The sequence below is a fragment of the Eucyclogobius newberryi genome, unplaced genomic scaffold (assembly GCF_026437365.1).
Source record: "Eucyclogobius newberryi isolate DKJ021-1_F unplaced genomic scaffold, fEucNew1.0.hap1 SCAF_10, whole genome shotgun sequence".
In the NCBI taxonomy this organism is placed as follows: domain Eukaryota; kingdom Metazoa; phylum Chordata; class Actinopteri; order Gobiiformes; family Gobiidae; genus Eucyclogobius; species Eucyclogobius newberryi.
The window spans coordinates 39,168,942-39,189,653 of NW_027315724.1; the positions used below are offsets into that span (position 1 = coordinate 39,168,942).

The 20,712-nt window shown below is 41.0% G+C and overlaps 2 protein-coding genes across 2 annotated transcripts in view; both read left to right on the plus strand.

Annotated features, from left to right (window-relative positions):
- The window catches only part of LOC140370310 (complement C3-like), a 53,225-nt gene extending 45,473 nt beyond the window's left edge, over positions 1-7,752 (plus strand). Inside the window, exons 25-26 of the mRNA XM_072457424.1 lie at positions 7,494-7,667; positions 7,739-7,752. Coding sequence (XP_072313525.1) covers positions 7,494-7,667; positions 7,739-7,752 — 188 coding nt within the window. The remainder of the gene's footprint in view (positions 1-7,493; positions 7,668-7,738) is intronic.
- The window catches only part of LOC140370319 (uncharacterized), a 53,338-nt gene extending 33,451 nt beyond the window's left edge, over positions 1-19,887 (plus strand). The window contains exons 2-6 of the mRNA XM_072457436.1: positions 7,456-7,663; positions 7,739-7,955; positions 18,881-19,583; positions 19,658-19,808; positions 19,882-19,887. Coding sequence (XP_072313537.1) covers positions 7,808-7,955; positions 18,881-19,583; positions 19,658-19,808; positions 19,882-19,887 — 1,008 coding nt within the window. The 5' untranslated portion in view covers positions 7,456-7,663; positions 7,739-7,807. The remainder of the gene's footprint in view (positions 1-7,455; positions 7,664-7,738; positions 7,956-18,880; positions 19,584-19,657; positions 19,809-19,881) is intronic.
- The last annotated feature ends 825 nt before the right edge of the window (positions 19,888-20,712 follow it).

Genomic DNA, 20,712 nt, shown 5'->3' on the forward strand with positions numbered 1-20,712 from the left:
TATATTCACTTAATATATACTTTATATACACTTTTTTTACATGTTAAATACTCTTTATTTATACTTTATAAACTTTATATACACTTTATACACGCTTCATCTATAGTTTGTATACACTTTTTACACATTACATGCACTTTATATACTTTATACACTTTATATTCTTTAGACACTTTATATACACTTTATATTCACTTTATATATACTTTATATACGCTTTATATTCTTTAGACACTTTATACACACTTTATCTGGCGTGGAAGAAGGCTAAAGTCTGGAGGTTATGTAACACTTGGAAAACAACAACAACAACAACAAACACTTTATACACATTTTATAGACACTTTATATACTATATGTTTACTTTGTATACACTTTTTTTTTACACATTATATACACTTTATATACACTGTATATATATACATCATATATACTTAGTATACACTTTTACATTTTATACAATTTATATATATTTATACACTTTGTACACACTTTATACACACTTTATACAAACTTTATATACACTTTATATACACTTTATACGCACTTTATAAGCACTTTATACACAGTTTAAATGCACTTTATACAAACTTTATACGCACTTTTCATACACTTTATGTACACTTTATACACTTTATAGGCACTTATACTCACTTTGTTCACACTGTATACACACTTAAAGGCGCAATGGACGATTTTTCGGCGATTTCAGAACGCAGGCGGAAGTGCACATGCCACTCCCCCGTGCGCATGCCACTCCCCCGTGCGCATGCCACTCCCCCGTGCTCATGCCACTCCCCCGTGCGCATGCCACTCCCCCGTGCTCATGCCACTCCCCCGTGCTCATGCCACTCCCCCGTGCTCATGCCACTCCCCCGTGCACATGCCACTCCCCCGTGCTCATGCCACTCCCCCGTGCTCATGCCACTCCCCCGTGCACATGCCACTCCCCCGTGCACATGCCACTCCCCCGTGCACATGCCACTCCCCCGTGCTCATGCCACTCCCCCGTGCTCATGCCACTCCCCCGTGCGCATGCCACTCCCCCGTGCTCATGCCACTCCCCCGTGCTCATGCCACTCCCCCGTGCTCATGCCACTCCCCCGTGCGCATGCCACTCCCCCGTGCACATGCCACTCCCCCGTGCTCATGCCACTCCCCCGTGCACATGCCACTCCCCCGTGCTCATGCCACTCCCCCGTGCTCATGCCACTCCCCCGTGCACATGCCACTCCCCCGTGCTCATGCCACTCCCCCGTGCTCATGCCACTCCCCCGTGCACATGCCACTCCCCCGTGCTCATGCCACTCCCCCGTGCTCATGCCACTCCCCCGTGCGCATGCCACTCCCCCGTGCTCATGCCACTCCCCCGTGCTCATGCCACTCCCCCGTGCACATGCCACTCCCCCGTGCTCATGCCACTCCCCCGTGGACATGCCACTCCCCCGTGGACATGCCACTCCCCCGTGTGGACTGATACAACACACACGTGTGTTTGTTTATTAGCGCAACAGATCTCATCGCATCTCTCGTCTCCCGTAGATTTCTGTCCACTTCTGCGTCAGCTCCAACTGTCTTTCTCCCTCTTCATTTTGCCCCGTACACTGAGGGAACTATATTATGATAGATCCATGCGCTTAGGCACGCGGAAACGTGAGGATGAACCGCAGGCGGCAGCAGGTGAGCGGTAGGTGCGTTTTATGATTGACACGTGGCAGGACAAATGATTTATCCACGACACGAGGAAATATGATAAAAAATGTGCTGAAAAAAATCGTCCATTCGACCTTTAATACACACTTTATACACACTTTATACACACTTTATACACACTTTATACACACTTTGTACACACTTTATACACACTAATACACACTTTGTACACACTTTATACACACTTTGTATACACTCTGTACACACTAATACACACTTTGTACACACTTTATACACACTTTATACACACTTTGTACACACTTTGTACACACTTTATACACACTTTATATACACTTTTTAAACACTTTATAAACACTTTATACACATTTTATATGCACTTTATGTACACTTTATACACATTATATATGCACTTTATGTACACTTTGTATATACTTCATACACACTTTATACACACTTTATACACACTTTGTACACACTTTGTACACACTTTATACACACTTTATACACACTTTGTACACACTTTGTACACACTTTATACACACTTTATACACACTTTATACACACTTTGTACACACTTTGTACACACTTAATACACACTTTGTAAACACTTTATACACACTTTATATACACTTTATACACATTATATATGCACTTTATGTACACTTTGTACACACTTTATACACACTTTATATGCACTTTGTATACACTTTGTATACACTTTATACACACTTTGTACACGCTTTGTACACATCTTGTACACACTTTATATGCACTCTATGGATACTTTATACACACTTTGTACAAACGTTATACACACTTTATACACACTTTTTCACACAATTTATACACATTTTATATTCACTTTATAGTCACTTTATAGTCAGTTTGTACATACTTTATATACACTTTATACACACTTCATACGCACTTTATACACACTTTGTACACACTTTATATACACTTTGTACACACTTTATATGCACTTCATGTACACTTTGTAAACACTTTGTACACACTTTGTAAACACTTTATACACACTTTATGTACACTTTAAACACACTTTATTCACACTTAATACACACTTTACATACACTTTATACACACTTTATACACATTTTATATACACTTTATACACACTTTATACACACTTTGTACACACTTTGTACACACTTTATACACACTTTGTACACACTTTATACACACTTTGTACACACTTTGTACACACTTTATACACACTTTATACACACTTTGTACACACTTTATATACACTTTATACACACTTTATACACACTTTATATACACTTTATACACACTTTATACACACTTTGTACACACTTTATACACACTTTATATAAACTTTATACACATTATATATGCACTTTGTATACACTTTGTATACACTCTATACACACTAATACACACTTTGTATACACTTTATATACACTTTATATGCTCTTTATGTACACTTTGTACACACTTTATACACACTTTATACACACTTTATACACACTTTATATACACTTTATACACACTTTATATACACTTTTTAAACACTTTATAAACACCTTATACACACTTTATAGACACTTTATTTACACTTTATACACACTTTATACACACTTTATACACACTTTATATACACTTTATACACACTTTATATACACTTTTTAAACACTTTATAAACACCTTATACACACTTTATAGACACTTTATTTACACTTTATACACATTTTATATGCACTTTATGTACACTTTGTATATACTTTATACATACTTCATACACACTTTATACACACTTTATATGCACTTTGTATACACTTTGTATACACTTTATACACACTTTGTACACACTTTATACACACTTTATATGCACTTTATGTACACTTTGTAAACACTTCTTACACACTTTGTACACGCTTTGTACACATTTTGTACACACTTTATATGCACTCTATGGATACTTTATACACACTTTGTACAAACGTTATACACACTTTATACACACTTTTTCACACAATTTATACACATTTTATATTCACTTTATAGTCACTTTATAGTCAGTTTGTACATACTTTATATACACTTTATACACACTTCATACGCACTTTATACACACTTTGTACACACTTTGTACACACTTTATACACATTTTATATACACTTTGTACACACTTTATACACACTTTATATACACTTTGTACACACTTTATACACACTTTATACACACTTTATACACACTTTATACACACTTTATATACACTTTGTACATACTTTATATACACTATATACACATTTTATATGCACTTTATACACACTTTATATACACTTTGTACACACTTTATACACACTTTATATACACTTTGTACACACTTTATACACACTTTATATACACTTTGTACACACTTTATACACACTTTATACACACTTTATACACACTTTATACACACTTTATATACACTTTGTACATACTTTATATACACTATATACACATTTTATATGCACTTTATGTACACTTTGTATACACTTTATACACACTTTGTACACACTTCTTACACACCTTTCATACACTTTATACACACTTTATATACATTTTATATGCACTTTATACAGTTTGTATATACTTCATACACACTTTATACACACTTTATACACATTTTTATATGCACTTTATGTACACTTTGTATATACTTTATACATACTTCATACACACTTCATACACACTTTATACACACTTTATATACACTTTATACACTTTGTATACAATTTATACACACTTTGTACACACTTTATACACACTTTATATACACTTTATACACACTTTGTACACGCTTTGTACACATTTTGTACACACTTTATATGCACTCTATGGATACTTTATACACACTTTGTACAAACGTTATACACACTTTATACACACTTTTTCACACAATTTATACACATTTTATATTCACTTTATAGTCACTTTATAGTCAGTTTGTACATACTTTATATACACTTTATACACACTTCATACGCACTTTGTACACACTTTATACACACTTTATACACACTTTGTACACACTTTATACACACTTTATATACACTTTGTACACACTTTATACACACTTTATATACACTTTGTACACACTTTATACACACTTTATATACACTTTGTACACACTTTATACACACTTTATATACACTTTGTACACACTTTATACACACTTTATATACACTTTGTACACACTTTATACACACTTTATACACACTTTGTACACATTTTATATGCACTTTATACACACTTTATACACACTTTATATACACTTTGTACATACTTTATATACACTATATACACATTTTATATGCACTTCATGTACACTTTGTAAACACTTTGTACACACTTTGTAAACACTTTATACACACTTTATGTACACTTTAAACACACTTTATTCACACTCAATACACACTTTACATACACTTTATACACATTTTATACACATTTTATATGCAGTTTATGTTCACTTTGTACACACTTTATACACACTTTATATACACTTTTTAAACACTTTATACACACTTTGTACACACTTTATACACACTTTATATACACTTTGTACACACTTTGTACACACTTTGTACACACTTTATACACACTTTATACACACTTTATACACACTTTATATACACTTTGTACACACTTTATACACACTTTACATACACTTTATACACATTTTATACACATTTTATATGCAGTTTATATACACTTTGTATACACTTTATACACACTTTGTACACACTTTGTACACACTTTGTACACACTTATACACACTTTATACACATTTTATATGCACTTTATGTACACTTTGTACACACTTTATACACACTTTGTATACACTTTATACACACTTTGTACACACTTTGTACACACTTTGTACACATTTGATATGCACTTTATGTACATTTGTACACACTTTATACACACTTTATACACACTGTATACGCACTAAATACACACTTTGTACACACTTTATATACATTTTATATGCACTTCATGTACACTTTATACACACTTTGTACACACTTTATACACGTTTTATAAACACTTTATACACACTTCATACTGAGCGAGTATAAAGGGTTTATAAAGTGTAAATATGTTGATGGTTTTGGGGCGTGTTAAATGTGCTAAATTATGTACAACCTGAAACATGAGACTGTAAAACAAAAGTGCAGAAATATCACGAAACAATATTAAAAATAAAGATTATTTTTTTTATGTTTGAGCCGTTTTCATAGTTTTTATTTTAGATGATTTGTACGAAAGGAGCAATTGTAACATGATAAATTTTTTCTCCTCTCCCTCCAGAGACATATGATGCTTTTTCTGTTTTGTATCTATATTTTGGTCATTTTCGTATTAATAAATGTGAAAAATAAAATGACGTGAATAAGACGAGGACTCGAACTAAAGACACAAAAGTCAAACCGAAACTGCGTTCTGTTGTTTCTTTGTTTTTTCCTTGTTCTTTGTAGCTCTTGGTGTTAATAATCTAAAAAGGCTTAAATTGTGACTAAACACATGGTGTTTTTCATACTTTTTCATTTTCAGCACAAACGACTGGTAAATATATTGTGCTGCCTCCAGTGGCCAGAGCCGATGTTACAACTTCAGGAGTGTTTTTGTTTAAGCAGCTTCAATGTGTTCCTACAAACGGGTCAAAGTCCTGACCACGCCCAGTTCAGGAGCACTGTTTGAAATGTGGAGCTAAACACCCTGTAAGGAAATGTGTCCTCTGCATTTGACCCGTCCTCAGGAGGTCAGTCCAGCGCCCGAGGACCAGGTCTGGAGCCCGGGCTGGTCAGGAGCTGGAGGACTTGACCTGCTCTGCATGTTCTGTGTTTTATAAGTTTGAACGCTCGATCATCTGTATCAGGGCGCGTCAACCTTTGTCCCAGACGTTTGTCCCGGACGTTTGTCCCGGACGTTTGTCCCGGACGTTTGTCCTGGACGGGCCAAACTGAAGACATGCGTTTTGTGCTTTTAAAACCTTTATTTGTTTAAGAGATGATGAATTGTCTTTAATGAACACGTTTTCAGGGGCATAAACTGGATGTGGTTTCCTTGACAACTGCAGTCGTATCAAACAGATCCTCCTAATAAACCGTAGGTTGTTATCACATAGATCATGGGTGCCCAAAGTGGACCCGCGGAGGGCCCACTTTGGGCACCCATGATCTATGTGGTACCTTATGCCACAAGAGCTTCTGAAAAGTTCTAGATAAATATAACGTGTGTCCATGCACCAGGTCGTATTCCTGACCAGCACAAAGACCACTGACCTCTGCTCCTGAGGAGACACTCCGGCAGCTGATGGACGGGTCAAATGCAGAGGACACATTTCCTTACAGGGACAATAAAGTGAACCTTAACTTAACCTTACTATATTTGAAGTTTATGGAAAAACTGAATGCGAAATACACTTTGAAGTGGGCGGAGCTGTTAGAAACAGGTCCATTGACTTCCTGTTCAAATTGGCAGAACTGATAAGCCCTGCCGCTTCATAGTGGTATTTCACCGTGGCAGCAGAAGATATTTTTGAACCTAACAGACCTGTGGGCGGAGATAGGGGGTAGGTGAAGCCTGAGATTGTCCGAACTCTGGAGCCTCAAATGCAGGTACTCGTACTCATGCTACACCGCTGGGTAAGGTAATGTTAGCATAACACGCTAGTAATATTACACTAGTAAACGTCCATTTTGAATATTACGTGTCTGAAAACCAAATAAAGCCCATGGATTATAGAAAGTTGAATATCTAATCCCGGTTTGACCTTTTCACAGACCTGAACTACTGTACGAACCACAAACCGTGTCAAAATGAGGCCACGTGCACCAACACTGGACAGGGGAGCTTCACCTGCGCCTGCAAACCGGGCTTCACCGGCACCAACTGCCAAATCGAGACCAACGATTGCGAAAGCAACCCGTGCAAGAACGGAGGCAGCTGCAGCGTAAGTGCAGCGTTTACACGGAAATCTGCGTCTGCACATTTGAAACACGAAAACACATGTCTTTTCTTACGGCAGGATCTGGTCGGTGACTACTCCTGCACCTGTCCTCAAGGGTTCTACGGGAAGAACTGTGAAGTCAGTGCCATGACCTGTGCCGACGGGCCGTGCTTCAACGGGGGAACCTGCAGCGAGAACCCGAGCGGCGGCTACAGCTGCAGATGCCCTCCAGGTTTCACTGGCTCCAACTGTGAGAAAAAACTTGACCGCTGCAGCTCTAACCCCTGTGCCAACGGTACAAATGAGCATGGTTTTCTTTTTCAACATTTCCAAACGTGACACAGAACATACAGAACACCAAACACAGCCAGACACAGGTAAATCAATAAAAGAACCCACACAGCCCTGGACATATTTAGAAATTAAATCACGACACATTAAACTTGAATGAGGTCCACCTGGTCCAGAGTCCGTGAGGTTTGTCCAGTCCGAATGTCTTTCCCTTATGTCCTCTACAATGTCCAGTCCTTGATTTTAGGCACTGTTTGTGTCATACTTTTTTTTTGTCATGTCCTTTTTTCCCGCCGTTATAAATATGCTCCAAATGTATCCATCGATTGGGTCCGTGGCAGGAGTTTTACGGCCCATGGTTCATGTCAAAAACACTCTGTAGCTCTTTGTTGATCTCAAGCCAATATTTGTGATTGACAGGACAGTCCCAGGTCACGTGACAGTGGTTCACCTCCTGGTGGCGCTGTTTCTACAACAGTTGCATTTCCCTGGCAATAATAAGACCTTTGACCTGGAGTTATGAGGAAAGTAGGCGCCTCTCCCCGTATAAGGGCATGAATGTGGGGCTGCTCTGAGATGTTCCCTCTCTTCATCTGTCAAAACAAGATGAGCTTCTCTTTCATTTGACTTTAATATATTTGGTGTTTGTCAAGATCAGAAATGCAGTGATATCATTTAGATCTTATTCCCTTGAGAGTTCTGATTCATAAGCCTTGATCAACATCTCAGTCAGAGGTTTATAATGTTATAATAATGATTGTTTTCTAGTTTAATTATTCCCAGTTCCATATGTGAGCTGCGCAGTCACGTTGCAGCTTGCAAACCCGACTTATCTCTCGGTGTTTCCATGGCGCCAGCGTTCCTCCCCATTCACGACTCGTTGCTTTTTGAAAATGCAAACACGATTTTGTTTTTTTTCTCTCATGCAAAACAACTCTGTTTCTACACGAGCAGCTGCAGCGTGCACAAACCTGAAGATCCCCGAGCTATTAGCGTTAGCATGCTAGGAAAAACAAACACGCCACAATAACAGCAGTGAAAACATTGCTGCATGAGGAGGAAAAGACTTGAGAAAAATGTCCTGCGTATCGTGGACAGGTCCCTCAGGTCTTCGTTAGTGAAAGAGGCCTCTGGCTTATCGTGGATCTGTCGTCATTCCTGCTTCTCGCTCAAGTGTTTCAGTTGTGCAACGTGGAAAAGAGCCACACCAAATATAGAGCGAACATCTTGTTTTCACAGCGCCTGCTCAGCGCCTGCTCAGCGTCTGCTCGGCGCCTGCTCGGCGTCTGCTCGGCGCCTGCTCGGCGCCTGCTCGGCGCCTGCTCGGCGTCTGCTCAGCGCCTGCTCAGCGCCTGCTCAGCGCCTGCTCAGCGCCTGCTCAGCGCCTGCTCAGCGCCTGCTCAGCGCCTGCTCACTGTTTATCCCAACACAAAACATCTGCTCCAACGGATCAAAGACGACAGAACGGCACTTTGGCTATTTCAGGGGTTCCTCAAGGCTCTGCTCTTGGCCCGACACTTTTTCTTTTTTTTTTCCCAAACTAAAGGAAAAACACAGAAACAAAACAAAAACAGGACCAGAAGAAAGAGAGGAAACACATTCTGTAGAATAGAAAAGTAGAATTTAGGAATAAATGAAGACATGAAAAACCCGTAAGATCAAAGATTCCATTTAGTCCAGTTTCTGCTCTCGCGCTCAATTTAGAAATGAAAGTCGGTCCAGTATGTGTCAGAAGTATGTGTCAGAAGTATGTGTCAGAAGTATGTGTCAGAAGTATGTGTCAGAAGTATGTGTCAGAAGTATGTGTCAGAAGTATGTGCCAGAAGTATGTGTCAGAAGTATGTGTCAGAAGTATGTGTCAGAAGTATGTGTCAGAAGTATGTGTCAGAAGTATGTGTCAGAAGTATGTGCCAGAAGTATGTGTCAGAAGTATGTGTCAGAAGTATGTGTCAGAAGTATGTGTCAGAAGTATGTGCCAGAAGTATGTGTCAGAAGTATGTGTCAGAAGTATGTGTCAGAAGTATGTGTCAGAAGTATGTGTCAGAAGTACGTGTCAGAAGTACGTGTCAGAAGTACGTGTCAGAAGTACGTGTCAGAAGTATGTGTCAGAAGTATGTGTCAGAAGTATGTGTCAGAAGTATGTGTCAGAAGTATGTGCCAGAAGTATGTGCCAGAAGTATGTGTCAGAAGTATGTGTCAGAAGTATGTGTCAGAAGTATGTGTCAGAAGTATGTGCCAGAAGTATGTGTCAGAAGTATGTGCCAGAAGTATGTGTCAGAAGTATGTGTCAGAAGTATGTGTCAGAAGTATGTGTCAGAAGTATGTGCCAGAAGTATGTGTCAGAAGTATGTGCCAGAAGTATGTGCCAGAAGTATGTGTCAGAAGTATGTGTCAGAAGTATGTGCCAGAAGTATGTGCCAGAAGTATGTGTCAGAAGTATGTGCCAGAAGTATGTGTCAGAAGTATGTGCCAGAAGTATGTGTCAGAAGTATGTGTCAGAAGTATGTGCCAGAAGTATGTGCCAGAAGTATGTGCCAGAAGTATGTGTCAGAAGTATGTGTCAGAAGTATGTGCCAGAAGTATGTGCCAGAAGTATGTGTCAGAAGTATGTGCCAGAAGTATGTGTCAGAAGTATGTGCCAGTCCAGTATGTGTCAGAAGTATGTGCCAGAAGTATGTGCCAGAAGTATGTGTCAGAAGTATGTGCCAGAAGTATGTGTCAGAAGTATGTGCCAGAAGTATGTGTCAGAAGTATGTGTCAGAAGTATGTGTCAGAAGTATGTGTCAGAAGTATATGCCAGAAGTATGTACCAGTCCAGTATGTGCCAGAAGTATGTGCCAGAAGTATGTGTCAGAAGTATGTGTCAGAAGTATGTGCCAGAAGTATGTGCCAGAAGTATGTGTCAGAAGTATGTGTCAGAAGTATGAGTCAGAAGTATGTGTCAGAAGTATGTGCCAGAAGTATGTGTCAGAAGTATGTGTCAGAAGTACGTGTCAGAAGTATGTGTCAGAAGTATGTGTCAGAAGTATGTGTCAGAAGTATGTGTCAGAAGTATGTGTCAGAAGTACGTGTCAGAAGTACGTGTCAGAAGTACGTGTCAGAAGTATGTGTCAGAAGTATGTGTCAGAAGTATGTGCCAGAAGTATGTGCCAGAAGTATGTGTCAGAAGTATGTGTCAGAAGTATGTGTCAGAAGTATGTGTCAGAAGTATGTGTCAGAAGTATGTGTCAGAAGTATGTGTCAGAAGTATGTGCCAGAAGTATGTGCCAGAAGTATGTGTCAGAAGTATGTGTCAGAAGTATGTGTCAGAAGTATGTGCCAGAAGTATGTGTCAGAAGTATGTGCCAGAAGTATGTGTCAGAAGTATGTGTCAGAAGTATGTGTCAGAAGTATGTGTCAGAAGTATGTGCCAGAAGTATGTGTCAGAAGTATGTGCCAGAAGTATGTGCCAGAAGTATGTGTCAGAAGTATGTGTCAGAAGTATGTGTCAGAAGTATGTGCCAGAAGTATGTGCCAGAAGTATGTGTCAGAAGTATGTGTCAGAAGTATGTGTCAGAAGTATGTGCCAGAAGTATGTGTCAGAAGTATGTGCCAGAAGTATGTGCCAGAAGTATGTGCCAGAAGTATGTGTCAGAAGTATGTGTCAGAAGTATGTGTCAGAAGTATGTGCCAGAAGTATGTGCCAGAAGTATGTGTCAGAAGTATGTGCCAGAAGTATGTGTCAGAAGTATGTGCCAGAAGTATGTGTCAGAAGTATGTGCCAGTCCAGTATGTGCCAGAAGTATGTGCCAGAAGTATGTGCCAGAAGTATGTGTCAGAAGTATGTGCCAGAAGTATGTGTCAGAAGTATGTGTCAGAAGTATGTGCCAGAAGTATGTGCCAGAAGTATGTGCCAGAAGTATGTGCCAGAAGTATGTGTCAGAAGTATGTGTCAGAAGTATGTGCCAGAATTATGTGCCAGAAGTATGTGTCAGAAGTATGTGCCAGAAGTATGTGTCAGAAGTATGTGCCAGTCCAGTATGTGTCAGAAGTATGTGCCAGAAGTATGTGTCAGAAGTATGTGCCAGAAGTATGTGTCAGAAGTATGTGTCAGAAGTATGTGTCAGAAGTATGTGTCAGAAGTATATGCCAGAAGTATGTACCAGTCCAGTATGTGCCAGAAGTATGTGCCAGAAGTATGTGTCAGAAGTATGTGTCAGAAGTATGTGCCAGAAGTATGTGCCAGAAGTATGTGTCAGAAGTATGTGTCAGAAGTATGAGTCAGAAGTATGTGTCAGAAGTATGTGCCAGAAGTATGTGTCAGAAGTATGTGCCAGTCCAGTATGTGTCAGAAGTATGTGTCAGAAGTATGTGTCAGAAGTATGTGTCAGAAGTATGTGTCAGAAGTATGTGCCAGAAGTATGTGTCAGAAGTATGTGTCAGAAGTATGTGTCAGAAGTATGTGCCAGAAGTATGTGTCAGAAGTATGTGTCAGAAGTATGTGCCAGAAGTATGTGTCAGAAGTATGTGTCAGAAGTATGTGCCAGAAGTATGTGCCAGAAGTATGTGTCAGAAGTATGTGTCAGAAGTATGTGTCAGAAGTATGTGTCAGAAGTATGTGTCAGAAGTATGTGCCAGAAGTATGTGTCAGAAGTATGTGCCAGAAGTATGTGTCAGAAGTATGTGTCAGAAGTATGTGTCAGAAGTATGTGTCAGAAGTATATGCCAGAAGTATGTACCAGTCCAGTATGTACCAGAAGTATGTGCCAGAAGTATGTGTCAGAAGTATGTGTCAGAAGTATGTGCCAGAAGTATGTGCCAGAAGTATGTGTCAGAAGTATGTGTCAGAAGTATGTGTCAGAAGTATGTGTCAGAAGTATGTGTCAGAAGTATATGCCAGAAGTATGTGTCAGAAGTATGTGTCAGAAGTATGTGCCAGAAGTATGTGTCAGAAGTATGTGTCAGAAGTATGTGTCAGAAGTATGTGCCAGTCCAGTATGTGCCAGAAGTATGTGCCAGAAGTATGTGTCAGAAGTATGTGCCAGAAGTATATGCCAGAAGTATGTGTCAGAAGTATGTGCCAGAAGTATGTGCCAGAAGTATGTGTCAGAAGTATGTGTCAGAAGTATGTGTCAGAAGTATGTGCCAGAAGTATGTGTCAGAAGTATGTGTCAGAAGTATGTGTCAGAAGTATGTGTCAGAAGTATGTGCCAGAAGTATGTGTCAGAAGTATGTGTCAGAAGTATGTGCCAGAAGTATGTGCCAGAAGTATGTGCCAGAAGTATGTGCCAGTCCAGTATGTGTCAGAAGTATGTGTCAGAAGTATGTGCCAGTCCAGTATGTGCCAGAAGTATGTGCCAGAAGTATGTGTCAGAAGTATGTGCCAGAAGTATGTGCCAGAAGTATATGCCAGAAGTATGTGCCAGTCCAGTATGTGTCAGAAGTATATGTCAGAAGTATGTGCCAGAAGTATGTGTCAGAAGTATGTGTCAGAAGTATGTGCCAGAAGTATGTGCCAGAAGTATGTGTCAGAAGTATGTGTCAGAAGTATGTGCCAGAAGTATGTGTCAGAAGTATGTGTCAGAAGTATGTGCCAGAAGTATGTGTCAGAAGTATGTGCCAGAAGTATGTGCCAGTCCAGTATGTGTCAGAAGTATGTGCCAGAAGTATGTGTCAGAAGTATGTGCCAGAAGTATGTGCCAGAAGTATGTGTCAGAAGTATGTGTCAGAAGTATGTGTCAGAAGCCTGTGTCAGAAGTATGTGTCAGAAGTATGTGTCAGAAGTATGTGTCAGAAGTATGTGCCAGAAGTATGGGTCAGAAGTATGTGTCAGAAGTATGTGCCAGAAGTATGTGCCAGAAGTATGTGTCAGAAGTATGTGCCAGAAGTATGTGCCAGAAGTATGTGCCAGAAGTATGTGCCAGAAGTATGTGTCAGAAGTATGTGTCAGAAGTATGTGCCAGAAGTATGTGCCAGAAGTATGTGTCAGTCCAGTATGTGCCAGAAGTATGTGTCAGAAGTATGTGCCAGAAGTATGTGCCAGAAGTCTGTGCCAGAAGTATGTGCCAGAAGTATGTGTCAGAAGTATGTGCCAGAAGTATGTGTCAGAAGTATGTGCCAGAAGTATGTGTCATAAGTATTTGCCAGAAGTATGTGTCAGAAGTATGTGTCAGAAGTATGTGTCAGAAGTATGTGCCAGAAGTATGTTCCAGAAGTATGTGTCAGTCCAGTATGTGTCAGAAGTATGTGCCATAAGTATGTGTCAGAAGTATGTGTCAGAAGTATTTGCCAGAAGTATGTGTCAGAAGTATGTGTCAGAAGTATGTGCCAGAAGTATGTGTCAGAAGTATGTGTCAGAAGTATGTGTCAGAAGTATGTGTCAGAAGTATGTGTCAGAAGTATGTGTCAGAAGTATGTGCCAGAAGTATGTGTCAGAAGTATGTGTCAGAAGTATGTGTCAGAAGTATGTGTCAGAAGTATGTGCCAGAAGTATGTGTCAGAAGTATGTGTCAGAAGTATGTGCCAGAAGTATGTGCCAGAAGTATGTGTCAGAAGTACGTGTCAGAAGTATGTGTCAGAAGTATGTGTCAGTCCAGTATGTGTCAGAAGTATGTGTCAGAAGTATGTGTCAGAAGTATGTGTCAGAAGTATGTGCCAGAAGTATGTGCCAGAAGTATGTGTCAGTCCAGTATGTGTCAGAAGTATGTGCCAGAAGTATGTTTCAGAAGTATGTGCCAGAAGTATGTGTCAGAAGTATGTGTCAGAAGTACGTGCCAGAAGTATGTGCCAGAAGTATGTGTCAGAAGTATGTGCCAGAAGTATGTGCCAGAAGTATGTGTCAGAAGTATGTGTCAGAAGTACGTGCCAGAAGTATGTGCCAGAAGTATGTGTCAGAAGTATGTGCCAGAAGTATGTGCCAGAAGTATGTGTCAGAAGTATGTGTCAGAAGTATGTGTCAGAAGTATGTGCCAGAAGTATGTGTCAGAAGTATGTGCCAGAAGTATGTGCCAGTCCAGTATGTGCCAGAAGTATGTGCCAGAAGTATGTGTCAGAAGTATGTGCCAAAAGTATGTGCCAGAAGTATGTGCCAGAAAAATGTGTCAGAAGTATGTCAGTCCAGTATGTGCCAGAAGTATGTGCCAAAAGTATGTGCCAGAAGTATGTGCCAGAAGAATGTGTCAGAAGTATGTGTCAGAAGTATGTGCCAGAAGTATGTGTCAGAAGTATGTCAGTCCAGTATGTGCCAGAAGTATGTGCCAGAAGTATGTGCCAGAAGTATGTGTCAGTCCAGTATGTGCCAGAAGTATGTGCCAGAAGTATGTGTCAGAAGTATGTGTCAGAAGTACGTGTCAGTCCAGTATGTGCCAGTAGTATGTGCCAGAAGTATGTGCCAGAAGTATGTGTCAGTCCAGTATGTGCCAGAAGTCTGTGTCAGAAGTATGTGTCAGAAGTATGTGTCAGAAGTACGTGCCAGAAGTATGTGTCAGAAGTATGTGTCAGAAGTATGTGTCAGAAGTATGTGCCAGAAGTATGTGCCAGAAGTATGTGCCAGAAGTATGTGCCAGAAGTATGTGTCAGAAGTATGTGTCAGTCCAGTATGTGCCAGAAGTATGTGCAAGAAGTATGTGTCAGAAGTACGTGTCAGTCCAGTATGTGCCAGAAGTATGTGCTAGAAGTATGTGCCAGAAGTCTGTGTCAGAAGTCTATGTCAGAAGTATGTGTCAGAAGTACGTGCCAGAAGTATGTGTCAGAAGTATGTGCCAGAAGTATGTGCCAGAAATATGTGCCAGAAGTATGTGTCAGAAGTATGTGTCAGAAGTATTTGCCAGAAGTATGTGTCAGTCCAGTATGTGTCAGATGTATGTGCCAGAAGTATGTGTCAGAAGTATTTGCCAGAAGTATGTGTCAGTCCAGTATTTGTCAGAAGTATGTGCCAGAAGTATGTGTCAGAAGTATTTGCCAGAAGTATGTGTCAGTCCAGTATTTGTCAGAAGTATGTGCCAGAAGTATGTGTCAGAGGTATGTATCAGAAGTATGTGCCAGAAGTATGTGTCAGAAGTATGTGCCAGAAGTATGTGCCAGAAGTATGTGTCAGAAGTATGTGTCAGAAGTATATGCCAGAAGTATGTGCCAGAAGTACGTGTCAGAAGTACGTGCCAGAAGTATGTGTCAGAAGTATGTGTCAGAAGTATGTGCCAGAAGTATGTGCAAGAAGTATGTGTTAGAAGTATGTGTCAGAAGTATGTGCCAGAAGTATGTGTCAGAAGTATGTGTCAGAAGTACGTGTCAGTCCAGTATGTGCCAGAAGTATGTGCCAGAAGTATGTGCCAGAAGTATGTGTCAGAAGTATGTGCCAGAAGTATGTGTCAGAAGTATTTGCCAGAAGTATGTGTCAGTCCAGTATTTGTCAGAAGTATGTGCCAGAAGTATGTGTCAGAAGTATGTGTCAGTCCAGTATGTGCCAGAAGTATGTGTCAGAAGTATGTGTCAGTCCAGTATGTGCCAGAAGTATGTCAGAAGTCTGTGTCAGAAGTACGTGCCAGAAGTATGTGTCAGAAGTATGTGTCAGTCCAGTATGTGTCAGAAGTATGTGCCAGAAGTATGTGTCAGTCCAGTATGTGTCAGAAGTATGTGCCAGAAGTATGTGCCAGAAGTATGTGTCAGAAGTACGTGCCAGAAGTATGTGTCAGAAGTATGTGTCAGTCCAGTATGTGCCAGAAGTATGTGTCAGAAGTATGTGCCAGAAGTATGTGTCAGAAGTACGTGCCAGAAGTATGTGTCAGAAGTATGTGTCAGTCCAGTATGTGCCAGAAGTATGTGCCAGAAGTCTGTGTCAGAAGTCTGTGTCAGAAGTACGTGCCAGAAGTATGTGTCAGAAGTATGTGTCAGAAGTACGTGCCAGAAGTATGTGTCAGAAGTATGTGTCAGTCCAGTATGTGCCAGAAGTATGTGCCAGAAGTATGTGTCAGAATTATGTGTCAGTCCAGTATGTGCCAGAAGTATGTGTCAGAAGTATGTGTCAGTCCAGTATGTGCCAGAAGTATGTGCCAGAAGTCTGTGTCAGAAGTCTGTGTCAGAAGTACGTGCCAGAAGTATGTGTCAGAAGTATGTGCCAGAAGTATGTGCCAGAAGTCTGTGTCAGAAGTCTGTGTCAGAAGTACGTGCCAGAAGTATGTGTCAGAAGTATGTGTCAGAAGTACGTGCCAGAAGTATGTGTCAGAAGTATGTGTCAGTCCAGTATGTGCCAGAAGTATGTGCCAGAAGTATGTGCCAGAAGTATGTGTCAGAAGTATGTGTCAGAAGTATATGCCAGAAGTATGTGTCAGTCCAGTATGTGTCAGAAGTATGTGCCAGAAGTATGTGTCAGTCCAGTATGTGTCAGAAGTATGTGCCAGAAGTATGTGTCAGAGGTATGTATCAGAAGTATGTGCCAGAAGTATGTGTCAGAGGTATGTGCCAGAAGTATGTGTCAGTCCAGTATGTGTCAGAAGTATGTGCCAGAAGTATGTGCCAGAAGTATGTGTCAGAAGTATGTGCCAGAAGTATGTGCCAGAAGTATGTGTCAGAAGTATGTGTCAGAAGTATGTGCCAGAAGTATGTGCCAGAAGTATGTGTCAGAAGTATATGTCAGAAGTATGTGTCAGAAGTATGTGTCAGAAGTATGTGCCAGAAGTATGTGCCAGAAGTATGTGTCAGAAGTATGTGCCAGAAGTATGTGTCAGAAGTATGTGTCAGAAGTATGTGCCAGAAGTATGTGCCAGAAGTATGTGTCAGAAGTATGTGTCAGAAGTCTGTGTCAGAAGTACGTGTCAGAAGTATGTGTCAGAAGTATGTGTCAGAAGTACGTGTCAAAAGTATGTTTCAGAAGTATGTGTCAGAAGTATGTGTCAGAAGTCTGTGTCAGAAGTACTTGTCAGAAGTACGTGCCAGAAGTATGTGTCAGAAGTATGTGTCAGAAGTATGTGTCAGAAGTATGTGCCAGAAGTATGTGTCAGAAGTATGTTTCAGAAGTACGTGTCAGTCCAGTATGTGCCAGAAGTATGTGCCAGAAGTATGTGTCAGAAGTATGTGCCAGAAGTATGTGTCAGAAGTATGTGTCAGTCCAGTATGTGCCAGAAGTATTTGTCAGAAGTCTGTGTCAGAAGTACGTGTCAGAAGTATGTGTCAGAAGTATGTGTCAGAAGTATGTGTCAAAAGTATGTGTCAGAAGTATTTGCCAGAAGTATGTGTCAGAAGTATGTGTCAGAAGTATGTGTCAGAAGCATTTGCCAGAAGTATGTGTCAGAAGTATGTGCCAGAAGTATGTGTCAGAAGTATGTGCCAGAAGTATGTGTCAGAAGTATGTGTCAGAAGTATGTGTCAGAAGTATGTGTCAGAAGTCTGTGTCAGAAGTACGTGCCAGAAGTACGTGTCAGAAGTACGTGTCAGAAGTATGTGTCAGAAGTATGTGCCAGAAGTATGTGTCAGAAGTATGTGTCAGAAGTATGTGTCAGAAGTATGTGCCAGAAGTATGTGTCAGAAGTCTGTGTCAGAAGTACGTGCCAGAAGTACGTGTCAGAAGTACGTGTCAGAAGTACGTGTCAGAAGTATGTGCCAGAAGTATGTGTCAGAAGTATGTGTCAGAAGTATGTGTCAGAAGTATGTGCCAGAAGTATGTGTCAGAAGTATGTGTCAGAAGTATGTGTCAGAAGTATGTGTCAGAAGTATGTGTCAGAAGTACGTGCCAGAAGTACGTGTCAGAAGTATGTGTCAGAAGTATGTGTCAGAAGTATGTGCCAGAAGTATGTGTCAGAAGTATGTGTCAGAAGTATGTGTCAGAAGTATGTGTCAGAAGTATGTGTCAGAAGTATGTGTCAGAAGTATGTGTCAGAAGTATGTGTCAGAAGTATGTGTCAGAAGTACGTGCCAGAAGTCTGTGGTGATAATCAGGCATGTTCCTCTCGTCCGTAGGTGCTCAGTGTTTGGATGTCGGAAGCCGCTTGGTGTGCCGCTGCCGCCCTGGATTCTCTGGCCTTAAATGCGAGACCAACGTGGACGACTGTGCCAGCGGCCCGTGCAAAAACGCCGGCACGTGCGTCGACGGCAACAACGACTACTCCTGCTCGTGCACTCTGGGCTACGCCGGGAAAGACTGCTCCCTTCGGGATAATCCGTGCACCAGCTTCCCCTGCGAGAACGGCGGAACTTGCTACGTCCATTTCAGCGGCCCCGTCTGCCAATGCGGCGCAAGTTTCATGGGGGCGAGGTGTGAATTTCAAGTCGCACCCACGTCGCCAGCAGCACCAGCAACAGTGGTACCAGCAGCGTCCCCGACTCCGGTCTTGATGGTGGCGTTCGCGTTGGGGTTTGTTACTCTTGCTTTGCTCATGGCTGCTGCAGTTTTCATCCTTCGACAGTTGCGTAAGGGATCGTTACTCGCCGCCACCACGTCGGTGAAAAACGACCTGGACGGGGTGAACAATCGGAGTGGCGTCATCGGAGGTGGGGCCCCCAACAACAGCGCCGTCCCGAGGGAAAACGAGACGTTCCTCCTCCTCGGTACAAAGTTGAAAGTCTCCAACCAGAAGGTGGCGCTGGAGAAGGACAGTGACAACTTCAAGAACAAAATGGTCGACTGCAACTTGGCAAAAGACGGCGAGAAGAAGTTTGACTTGTAAGTAACGTTCAACTCGTATTCCATCTGCGCTGAAACGCCATCGAGCTTCAAGTGTGTTTCTCTCTCGACAGCAAGAGAAGCAAGTCGCCGATCCTCATGCCACAGCTGAACTTCGGAAAAGAAAACTTGTGTCTTCCGATTTACATCGTCCCGGAGCAGCTGGAGCAGCTGGAGCAGCTGGAGCAGCTGGAGCAGCTGGAGCAGTGCGTCATCGCGACGGAGGTGAAACATCCTCCAAATGCACTCTGAAATGTCCATAAAGCTTCCTTTAACACTCTCTTCTTCCTCGTTTCAGGTTTGAGTGTCTCGACCTCGACGTCTTCAATCAAACTTCCTGTTCTGGAAACTTTTAGCAAGGATGTATTTTTTGTATTCAATATTTATTGCTGCTGACGGACAACGAGAAACGGGCCTCGCCGTCCGGTCTTTTTTTGCACTATTTATCTTTTTATACGTTAAATTGTGACGTCGTTTTTGTATATTTTGTACATTGTCATTGTTGTTGTTTTTTTACGTGGATCGAAATGTGGATTGTGCCTTTGGAAAAGCTCCGGAACATTCTGCGATGTTTGAACCTTTGAAACAGCGGATATGCTAATACAATGTCCACCTTTGGATGGAATCGTGTCGCTATGGAGACCAAGACCACGCCTTAAAATGACGAAAGTGCCTCTGAGCGAGACCAAAGCGAGAAATGCAATCGTCGCTGAAAGATAATCTGCTTTTGACAATGTTTACGATTGTTCCTGGACTGTAGATGTTGTTTAGGAGCGTTGCCACGACGACTGTTGAGTATTTTAAGAAGAGGACCAACCAAACATGCCAAAGATATGTGTTAAATGTGTGTTTGTCCTGTTAATTTATGGAAACAATGCAATGTGTAAATACTTCAGAATATACTTTACTTCTATTTAATAAGCCGGTATTTATGAACGTGTAAATACTTCTGTGTCACTGTCTCCGTCCAGATCAAGAGATATATTTTTTCATAAATAAATTTTTTAAAATAAGATTATTGCAGCTGTTTTCACTTTTCACCAACGAGAGAACGACCCGAGCCAAGACCTGAGCCAAGACCTGAGCCAAGACCCGAGCCAAGACCTGAACCAAGACCTGAGCCATGACC